Genomic DNA, 12,132 nt, shown 5'->3' on the forward strand with positions numbered 1-12,132 from the left:
AGATTACGTGGTTGCCAGTAACAGCTTTTTTCATGCCTCTTATACATTTCTTTCTATCCTCCCCGAAAATGCAAATAACGGTCAGTACCTTCTGTTAATCTATTCCATGATATCTTCCCAATACACACTCTAATAATTTAATGCAAACTATTCCCCACACCTTAAGGTTTAGGCAACAGTTTGTTTGTCACTACTCTCATATCTCCTTTGAACCACTCTCCTTAGTCTCGACCACACCCGCAATAGCATTTGTAAATTTCACCCTTGTTATGCTGTAGCTTAATCACCAAATTTTCAATATACTCCACAACAACCGTATCTACCTGCAATGCCAGATTCAGTGATCTATGGACCTGCACACCCAGGCCACTCTGCATTGCAGGATTCTTAAGGATTCTGCCAGTCACTATATAATTTCCACCTGTGCTTGATCTTCCAAAACACATGACCTTCTACCACTTTGCACTTCCATCTCCTGTACACATTTGCCACACTGCACTCCCCTCCACTGCCTTCTCTCTTTATCGTCACCCTCTGTCTTCTACACTGAATTGTCAGTTATTCAAACTCCCTCATGTATGGCTATGGTCTCCAGCTGGCTCACAGGTTATTGCCATTCATGAGCAGTTTCTAGTATTGTAGTTGAACTAATCACTCCTACTTCCCATCTACAAATTGCCATTCTGTAACAAATGCATTGCTATGTTCTAATGCTATCAATGCTTAGCCAGTCAAGTTGTAGGTATGGGCACCTTCCAAGCATGATTGATAGCAAGCTGATTTTGAATGGGGCACTTATTTAAGAATGTGGTTTCACTGAGAATTGGGCCTAATCTGTGTAACAGTAATGTTGTCTTCATTTATTCTGGATTGTCGACAGATTAAAGTAGAAGATCAATTAACCCCTATAGCCTCCTTCAATCAATTAAATATTTATTACATTAACATTAGATTTCTCATGTCAACTATTGATAATCAGTTCCAACCATCCAGGGCCGAATGAGCAGAAATTTCCTCCAATTACATCTTGGGAAGACAATTAACATTGTCTTCAGTCCCTCACTGTAAACTCTGCTCCCTAGCTATCAACTCTCTCTTTCCCTGGCCATTGTTTGAGATTGAACCAGACTATTTGCAACCTTGGTTCATAGTCTGATACTGGAATCACTGTCAAACAGACAGCAAGCAGAGTGAATCAGATCAGAATCATTGAGAGGTTCATTATGATCACTGTTGAGAAGAATGGGAGCAGAACTTAGTAGATTGGAGACTACAGTGGACCATGCGGGATGCCTTTGATACAGATCATGATTTTCCTCAGACTGTCACTGTCTAGAGTCATGAACATCTGTGACCCGGTCAAGTCAGCACCAATATCCAAAGGAAAGAATGGAAAAATCATTAAGATAGTCTAGATATGTTTTGGCATCTTTGTGAATTTCCTTGTGCACCTCTTCTCGTCACTCTTCTGCAGCCTTCAGCTGCTTATTCCTCTGGAATTCCGTTCATCTCTCCTTCATCATTTAAAATGCCACTTAAAACCTACTCCTCTGATCAAGCCTGTGGACATCCATCTTAATATTTCCTCATGGAGCTCAGTATCAAATTTTGTTTGATAACATTCATATGAAGTGTTTTGGGAGTAGAAATGCTGTTGGTTCTTACAGAGCTAGCACAATTGCAGTCAAGTGTTTTTGTTTTCTTTCGATCATTTCTGAACTAATTTGTTTTACTGTTATCTTAAAGTCATACAGTTATGGATTCAAGTCCTACTCTGAATACAAATGTCAAGGCTGGCAGTCTAATGCAGTACTGAGAAAGAGTTATACTGTCAAAGGTTTTATGTTTCAAATGTGTCATTAAACAAGGGTGCATTGCTTCCCAATTGAGCCCTGATGCTACCTTGACAGATATGATTTGGAGTTGCTGGTGTTGGATTGAGGTGGACAAAGTCAAAATCACACAACACTTTGTTATAGTGCATCAGGTTTGTTTGAAACTGCATGCTTTTGGAGCCCTTCCTCTTCTTCATTCACTAGCTACCTGAGGAAGAAGCAGGGATCTGAAAGCTTGTGGTTTCATATAAACCTGTTGGACTATAACCTGGTGTTGTGTGATTTTTAACTTTATATTGATAGAGAGCATGGAAGTTGCATCCAGTATCCCAGTCAGTGTTAATGACTCAGTCAACAACATGATCATCTGCTCATCATCACATTTGCAGGAACCTGCTATGTATAATTATTATATTCCAACAGTCTGTAAACTTCAGAAACTAATTGCTGAGCTTTAAAATATTTTGACACAATATTCATTAAAAAGTGTAAGATTTCCTACACTGAGTATATCCAATTTGCTACCACAAGACTTGGGAGACTAATTTAAATCACTGATGATTTGTTATGAGTTATGTATTGTGTAGAGTTTATTTTATGTTGTACAAGCAATACTGTGTGACATGTTACTAACTGACAGAGTGAGGTAGATAAGTGACAGGCAAACTCAACGCTAATCTTAGTGAAATCACACAGCCAAATATATTAACCATAGTACACATTGGAGGATGTTACTGAATTCTAATCAGTTGAACATTGACTTGTACTGGATTGTTTTCAGTTTTCAGGAAATCTGAATTAGTCAAGTCAACAGCCATATAATCATCAGTAAAATATATTTGAGAGAGGTGTTTCTTTTTGGCAAAAGGGTCATATTGCCCAAACCTCAGAACAGAGAATGAAATCCTAAATTACTAAGTTGTTGTTCTCTGCTTAGATTCCCTACAGTGTTGAAACAGGCCCTTCGGCCCAACAAGCCCACGCTGACCCTCTGAAGAGTAACCCACCAAACCCCTTTTTCCTCCGACTAACACTATAGGCAATTTAGCATTGCCAGTTCACCTAACCTGTACATCTTTGGAGGAAACTGGAGCACCCGGAGGAAACCCACGCAGACACCCCTGAGGTTGGAATCAAACCTGGGACCCTGGTGCTATGAGGTAGCAGTGCTAACCACTGAGCCACTGTGCTTCATGTGGTTTACCATTTTCTTGCCCTTGTTGAGAATGTTCCTTTTCTGTGTTTGTAAGTATCTGTGTTTTACCAAGCACCAGATCCTTGTGCTTCTGCACAGGCAGTGTTACTGAACTATACAAATGAATCGTGTATAATAGATGAATACAGTTCTGTCCTCATGTGATATTCAGATGTATGTGCTTTGTGACAAATCTTGTTTGAAAGCAATTAAACTTTGTTTCCCTACTCCCTAGGTCAGAGTGCTGATCCTTAATTGATTTTGCATTGGAGCCCAGCAAACAGTGCAGATGAATATGTTCAGCTATTTATTCAGATTTCACATCGAGCCAGTAGCTCTTTTGTAATCAAAAAACCGAAAGAATTGTATCTGCGTTAAATCAGAAACAAAAATAGAAACAGCTGGAAAGCTCAGTAGGTCTGGCAGCATCTGTGGAGAGAAATCAGAGTTAGCATTTTGGGCCAAGTGACCCTTCATCAGAACTTCTGTAGTTTTAAAAAAAATATATCTTTAAAGTAAGAATGGCTAATGGAAACTGGAATGGACTCTAGTGTTCAGATTTAGAGTTAAGATCCGTTATGCAAATCGAACAGCATGCAGACTTTGAATGGCAGGATCTGAGGTCAGGTAAATTAATTATTTTTCTTGTCTTTAACCAGGTAATGTGGGTTTGCAATTTATGCCGTAAACAGCAGGAAATTCTTACAAAATCTGGAGCATGGTTCTTTGGAAGTGGAACACAACAGCCCGTCAATCAGGATGGGACCTTGAGTGACACAGCTACAGGGATAGGTTCAGGCGCACCAAAGGAAAAAAAGGCAAGACTGCAAGAACGTTCACGATCCCAGACTCCTTTAAGTGCAGCAGGAGCAACACAGGAGGTTATGCCTCCTGACAAGTCTAGGGTCTCTGAGCTTACTCGACAAGAAATGGGTTTTGAACAGAAACTGCCTTCAGCAAGATCGAGGAGTGAACCCCCAAGAGACAGGTAATCAAAGTCACCCTGAAACCCAAATCTTTTGTGCTGAATGACATAAATCAGTGTTAACTAATGAGCTGTTTTAAAATGGCATGTTTCTCTATATTAATTGCTTAATCCTTGGGATGTGATTTTGATTTCTACTTTCTGACCTTCCATGTGGCCTTTCATTGTTGTCAAATCTCCTGACCTTACAATTGCCAAGTTGTGCATGAGATTTGATGAGAGGGGAAAGTTACCGCAGTCTGAGAGGCTGCTCTGTTGTTAAGAATGGTGGCTTTATGATAAGAGTCATCATGCCTAAGGCAAGGTTTGAGGAACAGAAGGTGGGTCTCCCTAATTTTCTTGCCAGTACAGGATTTGAGCTCACTCTGTAGGTGGCACTCGGTGTCATTGTTCAACTGACTGAGCTATCCAACCACCCAAATCACTTGGGAATCAAAAAGACTGGACAGTGATTAGCTTATCTTACAGATACTGTCGTGGACAGATGCATCTGCTGCTGGCAGATTGTTAAGTATGTTTTTCCCACTTGTGGTTCCTTTACCACTTGCTGCATAGAACATGGAACTGTACAGCACGGGGATGGGCCCTTGGCCTACAATGTTGTAGCAAACAGGATGCCAGATTTAAAAAAATTCCTTCTGCCTACTCCGGAGGCTCACTGAAGATGTTACCATAATATGGTAACAAAATGTCTGAAAATGAACCTTCCAGCTCAATGAGCAGGCCTTCATCCAGAACCTCAACTTGATCTACAAATCTTCTCAAAAGATAGAGGTGTGTCCAGATTAGATTCCCTACAGATGGAAACAGGCCCTTCAGCCCAACAAGTCCACACCGACTCTCCGAACAGTAACCCACCCAGACCCATTCCCCTATCCTATATTTACCCCTGACTGACACACCGAACACTATGAGCAATTTAGCATGGCCAATTCACTTGACCTGCATAGCTTTGGATTATGGGAGGAAACCTAAGCATAAACACAGAGAATGTGCAAATTCCACATAGATCGTCACCTGAGCCAGGAATTGAACCCAGGTCCCTGGTGCTGTGAGGCAGCAGTGCTAACCACTGAGCCCTTATCTAATTTCTTTTTTTTTCTGAAGTCAATGATCAGTTCTTCACTTTTGCTGACATTGGGGGAGATTCTGATGTTTGCACCACAATACCAATCATTCCTTGCATATTCATGTACTTGTCTAAATGTCCCCGTCACCCCATCATATATGTCTCCTCTACCATCCTGGCAACACATTATAGATTCCTACCCCTCTCTGTGTAAAACAAAACCTGCCCTTTGCATCTCTGAACTTTTCCCTTCTCACCTTAAATGCATGCCCACTAGTATTAGACATTTCAACTCTGGGAAAAAGGTTCTGATTGTCAATCCTAGCTCACAATTTGATAGACTTTTATCAAGTCTCCCTTGAGCCTCCACCACTCCAGAGGAAAAAAAAATTGTTTTTATAGCCTTGCCTTATAGTTCATATCCCTTAATCCTTGTTAAACCTCTACTGCACCCTCTCAAAAATCTCAACATCCTTCCTGTAATTTGGCCACCAGAATTAAACTCAATATGTGCGTGAGTTTCCTCCGGGTGCTCCGGTTTCCTCCCACAATCCAAAGATGTGTAGGCCAGGTGAATTGGCCATGCTAAATTTCCCATAGTGTTGGGTGCATTGGTCAGAGGTAAATATAAGGAATGGGTCTGGGTGTGTTGCTCTTCAGAGGGTCGGTGTGGACTTGTTTGGCTGAATGGTCGGTTTCCACACTGTAGGGAATCTAAAAAAAACTATCGCTCGCTTGGACTTGGCTCAACCTTGCCATGTAGCAGTACCAATTGTAGTGGCACAAGTCCGGTTGCTGTTGTATCAGTATCCAACTTATTACTTATTAAAGAGGGAAATAGCCGCAGGAGACTGAACCTGCAGTATTAACATTCACCCATAACTCGTGTCTATCGCATTCTCTGCCCCTGTGTGTTCCTCAATGTGTCCACCTGGTGCTTCAACTGAACCACATGGTCTGTGAGAAGCTGCAGCCAGTCACACACAATCCTCTGTGCTGGGTATATCCTGCTTGTGAAACAGGACATATGCAGAGATAGTAATGGTGGTATCTGGGATCTTGTCTGTGAGGTGTGATTCTGTGAGTATGACACTGTTACTTGACTAGTCTGTGAGATAGCTCTCCCAGTTTTGCCACAAATCCCCAGATTTAGTAAGGAAGACTTTGTAAGTTCTTTTTCCAATACCGAGGTTGATGCCAACTGATCTGCCCGGTTTCATTTTTTTGAGATCTTGAATTCCAGACTCTCTTCTTTTCATTAATTCAAATTCCATCATCTGTCACGGGATTCAGACCGAGGTCCCCAGAAAATTAGCTGAGTTTCTGCATTAGTAGTCTAGAACATAGAACATAGAACTCTACAGCAGAGGATCGGGCCCTTTGGCCCACAATTTTGCGCCAGACAGGATGCCAAATTAAACCAATCCCTTCTGTCTGCCTTTGGTCCATGCTCCTCCATTCCTGGAATATTCACATGCTTATCTGAAATTGCCTTCAAAGCCGTGATCATATCTGCCTCCCCCATCCCCGGCAGCACATTCCAAACTCCTACCACTCTTTGTGTATAAATCTTGCTTCACATCTCCTTTGAACTTGCTTCCTTGCAGCTTAACGTGCATGCCCCCTCGTTTTAGACATTTCAACTCTGGAAAAAGATTCTGACTGTCAACCTTACCTATGCATCTCATAATTTTGTAGACTTCTATCAAGTGTCTCCTCAGCCTCTGCCACTCCAGAGAAAACAACCTATGTTTCTCTATCCTCTCCTTGTAGTTCATACTCTCTAATCTAGCCAGCATCCTGCTAAATCTGCTGCACCCTCTCCAAAGCCTCCACGTCATTCCTTTAATGTGGTGACCAAAATTGAATGCAAAACTCTGAGTGTGGTCTAACCAAAATCTTATAAAGCTGCAACATGGCATCCTGACTCTTGTACTCAATTCCCCAACCAATAAAAGCAAGCATGCCACACACCTTCTTTACTACCCTATTTACTTGAGTGGCGACTTTCAGAGAACTATGGACTTGAACCCCAAGATCAATCCTGTTCAGGGTCCATTGACTGTATACTTTTCCTTAATATTTAATCTTCCAAAGTGCAGCACCTCACACTTTCCATCTGCTATTTCTCAGCCCATATCTGCAATTGATCTATATCTCACTAGTCCTTTGACAACTTTTTACACCACCCACAACTCCACTAATCTGGATCATGTTGGCATAAGTAGGGAAGATGTGTTGGGTATGCTAGAGGTTATTAAGGTGGACAAACCCCCAGGACCAGATGGGATCTATCACAGGTTGCTGAGGGAGGCGAGAGAGGAAATAGCTAGGGCCCTGACAGTTATCTTAAGAACATAGAACATAACAGCCCTCAATGTTGCGCCGATTTGTCATACCAATCTGAAGCTCATCTAACCTACACTATTCTATGTACGTCCATATGCTTGTCCAATGACGATTTAAATGTACTTAAAGTTGGCGAATCTACTTTAAGTCATAGGCAAAGCATTCCATACCCTTACTACACTCTGAGTAAAGAAGCTATCTCTGACATCTGTCCTATATCTATCACCCCTCAATTTAAAGTTATGCCCCTTGTGCTTGCTGTCACCATTCTTGGAAAAAGGCTCTCCCTGTTCACCCTATCTAACTCTCTGATTATCTTATATGTCTCTATTAAGTCACCTCTCAACCACCTTCTCTCCAATGAAAACAGCCTCAAGTCCCTCAGCCTTTCCTCATAAGACCTTCCCTCCATACCAGGCAATATCCCAGTAAATCTCCTCTGCACCCTCTCCAAAGCTTCCACATCCTTCTTAGGTGACCAGAACTGTACACAATACCCCAAGTGCGGCCGCACCAGAGTTTTGTACAGCTGTAGCATAATCTCATGGTTCTGGAACTCGATCCCTCTATTAATAAAAGCTAAACCCTTCTTAACAACCCTTTCAACCTGAGTGGCAACTTTCAAGGATCTATGTACCTGGACACCGAGATCTCTCTGCTCATCTACAGTACCAAGAATCTTACCATTAGCCCAGTACTTTGCATTCCAGTTACTCCAACCAAAGTGAATCACCTCACACTTGTCCGCATTAAACTCCATTTGCCACCTCTCAGCCCAGCTCTGCAGCTTAACTATGTCTCTTGTAACCTACAACATCCTTCGCCACTATCCACAACTCCACCGACCTTAGTGTCGTCTGCAAATTTACTAACACACCCTTCTACGCCCTCATCCAGGTCGATTATAAAAACGACAAACAGCAGTGGACCCAACACCGACCCTTGCGGTACACCACTGGTAACTGGACTCCAGGATGAACATTTCCCATCAACCACCACCCTCTGTCTTCTTTCAGCAAGCCAATTACTGATCCAAACTGCTATATCTCCCACAATCCCATTCCTCCGCATTTTGTACAATAGCCTACTCTGGGGAACCTTATCGAATGCCTTGCTGAAATCCATATACACCACATCAACCGGTTTACTCTCATCTACCTGTTTGGTCACCTTCTCAAAGAACTCAATAAGGTTTGTGAGGCACAACCTACCCTTCACAAAACTGTGCTGACTATCCCTAATCAAATTATTATTTTCTAGATGATTATAAATCCTATCACTTATAACCTTTTCCAAAACTTTACCAACAACTGAGTAAGGCTCACTGGTCTATAATTACCAGGATTGTCTTGAACAGGGGAACCACATTTGCTATCCTTCAGTCTTCTGGCACTATTCCTGTAGACAATGACGATTTAAAGATCAATGCCAAAGGCTCGGCAATCTCCTCCATGGCTTCCCAGAGGATCCTAGGATAAATCCCATACGGCCCAGGGAATCTATCAATCTATCAACAATATTGTCGTTTTCTAGAGTGAATACTATTGAAAAATATTCATTTAGTGTTTCCCCTATTTCTTCTGACTCCACACACAACTTCCCACTACTATCCTGGATTGGCCATAATCTTACTCTCATCATTCTTTTATTCCTTAAATACCTATAGAAAGCCTTAGGGTTTACCCTGATCCTATCCGCCAACAACTTCTCATGGTTCTTCTGAGCTCTCTCTTTAGGTCTTTCCTGGCTACCTTGTAACCTTCAAGCCTTCACATCTCATCCTAACATAAACCTCTTGACCAGAGATTCCACTTCCTTTGTGAGAAGATTTGTAGCTTGGGTGCTCGTTGTTGTGGTTCTGTTCATCCAGCTCCAGCTCCCGTTCCATAACGCGGTTTTCGAGGAGGTGGAGTTGGGTGCACTTCCCGCAGATGTAGACAGCAGGGACACTAGTGGTGACCCTTACCTCCCACATTCTGCAGGAGGAACATTCAACTGCCCTAACCTCTATTCCCACTATTCTAAATTCCCAAAGAGACTGTTGAAAAACTAAGAAATAAAAAAAACTCATTACCTTACCAATCTGGCGCACAGGTCCTTTTTTTTTGATTAGAGGAGGAGAATGGGTGGGAGACACTACCCGAATAGTGTTTCGGGTAACGCAACCACACAAATATGACTTCCCAGAAGCCATGGAAATGTACAGCATGGAAACAGACCCTTCAGTCCAACCCATCCATGCCGACCAGATATCCCAACCCAATCTAGTTCCACCTGCCAGCACCCGGCCCATATCCCTCCAAACCCTTCCTATTCATATACCCATCTAAATGCCTCTTAAATGTTGCAATTGTACCAGCCTCCACCACATCCTCTGGCAGCTCATTCCATGCACGTACCACCCTCTGCATGAAAAGGTTGCCCTTTAGGTCTCTTTTATATCTTTCCCCTCTCACCCTAAACCTATGCCCTCTAGTTCTGGACTCCCCGACCCCAGGGAACAGACTTTGCCTATTTATCCTATCCATGCCCCTCATAATTTTGTAAACCTCTATAAGGTCACCCCTCAGCCTCCGACGCTCCAGGGAAAACAACCCCAGCCTGTTCAGCCTCTCCCTGTAGCTCAGATCCTTCAAACCTGGCAACATCCTTGTAAATCTTTTCTGAACCCTTTCAAGTTTCACAACATCTTTCCGATAGGAAGGAGACCAGAATTGCATGCAATATTCCAACAGTGGTCGAACCAATGTCCTGTACAGCCGCAACATGACCTCCCAACTCCTGTACTCAATACTCTGACCAATAAAGGAAAGCATACCAAACGCTTTCTTCACTATCCTATCTACCTGTGACTCCACTTTCAAGGAGCTATGAACCTGCACTCCAAAGTCTCTTTGTTCAGCAACACTCCCTAGGACCTTACCATTAAGTGTGTAAGTCCTGCTAAGATTTGCTTTCCCAAAATGCAGCACCTCGCATTTATCTGAATTAAACTCCATCTGCCACTTCTCAGCCCATTGGCCCACCTGGTCCAGATCCTGTTGTAATCTGAGGTAACTCTCTTCGCTGTCCACTACACTTCTAATTTTGGTGTCATCTGCAAACTTACTAACTGTACCTCTTATGCTCGCATCCAAATCATTTATGTAAATGACAAAAAGTAGAGGGCTCAGCACCGATCCTTGTGGCACTCCACTGGTCACAGGCCTCCAGTCTGAAATACAACCCTCCACCACAGCCCTCTGAGCCAGTTCTGTATCCAAATGGCTAGTTATCCCTGTATTCCATGAGATCTAACCTTGCTAATCAGCCTGCCATGTGGAACCTTGTCGAACGCCTAACTGAAGTCCATATAGATCACATCTACTGCTCTGCCCTCATCAATCTTCTTTGTTACTTCATCAAAAAACTCTATCAAGTTTGTGAGACATGATTTCCCACGCACAAAGCCATGTTGACTATCCCTAATCAGTCCTTGCCTTTCCAAATACATGTACATCCTGTCCCTCAGGATTCCCTCCAACAACTTGCCCACCACAGAGGTCAGGCTCACTGGTCTATCCTGGCTTGTCCTTACCACCCTTCTTAAACAGTGGCACCACATTTGCCAACCTCCAGTCTTCCGGCACATCACCTGTGACTATCGATGATACAAATATCTCAGCAAGAGGCCCAGCAATCACTTCTCTAGCTTCCCACAGAGTTCTTGGGTACACCTGATCAGGTCCTGGGGATTTATCCACCTTTAACCGTTTCAAGACATCCAGCACTTCCTCCTCTGTAATCTGGACATTTTGCTAGATGTCACCATCTATTTCCCTACAGTCTATATCTTCCATATCCTTTTCCACAGTACATACTGATGCAAAATATTCATTTAGTATCTCCACACAAAGGCCGCCTTGCTGATCTTTCAGGGGTCCTATTCTCTCCCTAGTTGCCCTTTTGTCCTTAATATATTTGTAAAACCCCTTTGGATTCTCCTTAATTCTATTTGCCAAAGCTATCTCATGTCCCCATTTTGCCCTCCTGATTTCCCTCTTAAGTGTACTCCTACTTTCTTTATACTCTTCTAAGGATTCACTCGATCAATCCTGTCTGTACCTGACATATGCTTCCTTCTTTTTCTTAACCAAACCCTCAATTTCTTTAGTCATCCAGCATTCCCTATAGTTACCAGCCTTCCCTTTCACCCTGACAGGAATATACTTTCTCTGGATTCTTGTTATCTCATTTCTGAAGGCTTCCCATTTTCCAGCCGTCCCTTTACCTGCGAACATCTGCCTCCAATCAGCTTTTGAAAGTTCTTGCTTAATACCGTCAAAATTGGCCTTTCTCCAATTTAGAACTTCAACTTTTAGATCTGGTCTATCCTTTTCCATCACTATTTTAAAGTCCTTTGCTCCTCCCTCGCACCTCTCGGCAAATGGAGACCCGACTCCTGAAGTAAGTCCCTTTTAATGCGGAAAAACGCAGCCTTCCTGGCAGCCCTCGCTTCACCTCCTTCTCTCCTCGCCACTCTGGCAAAATGGAATCTTTGTGGCATCCTTAAACACAGGTGAGATACCGGAGGACTGGAAGGTTGCTCATGTTGTCCCCCTGTTCAAGAAGGGTAGTAGGGATATTCTGGGTAACTACAGACCAGTGAGCCTTATGTCGGTGGTGGGGAAGTTGCTGGAGAGGGTACTTAGAAAAGAAT

At 42.8% G+C, this 12,132-nt stretch overlaps 1 protein-coding gene across 18 annotated transcripts in view; it reads left to right on the forward strand.

The window, feature by feature from the left end:
- rims1a (regulating synaptic membrane exocytosis 1a) overlaps positions 1-12,132 on the forward strand; it is an 857,383-nt gene that overhangs the window by 434,891 nt on the left and 410,360 nt on the right. For all 18 annotated transcript variants that reach the window (XR_015753101.1, XR_015753102.1, XM_087979575.1 and 15 more), the window contains one exon: positions 3,690-4,018. Coding sequence is in view for 16 of the 18 variants with exons in the window: in XM_087979575.1 (XP_087835701.1) it covers positions 3,690-4,018 (329 nt within the window). In the remaining 2 variants the exon portion in view is untranslated. The remainder of the gene's footprint in view (positions 1-3,689; positions 4,019-12,132) is intronic.

The sequence above is a fragment of the Chiloscyllium plagiosum genome, unplaced genomic scaffold (assembly GCF_037043375.1).
Source record: "Chiloscyllium plagiosum isolate Xiang-an unplaced genomic scaffold, Cpla_swu_hap1 HiC_scaffold_3, whole genome shotgun sequence".
Classification (NCBI taxonomy): domain Eukaryota; kingdom Metazoa; phylum Chordata; class Chondrichthyes; order Orectolobiformes; family Hemiscylliidae; genus Chiloscyllium; species Chiloscyllium plagiosum.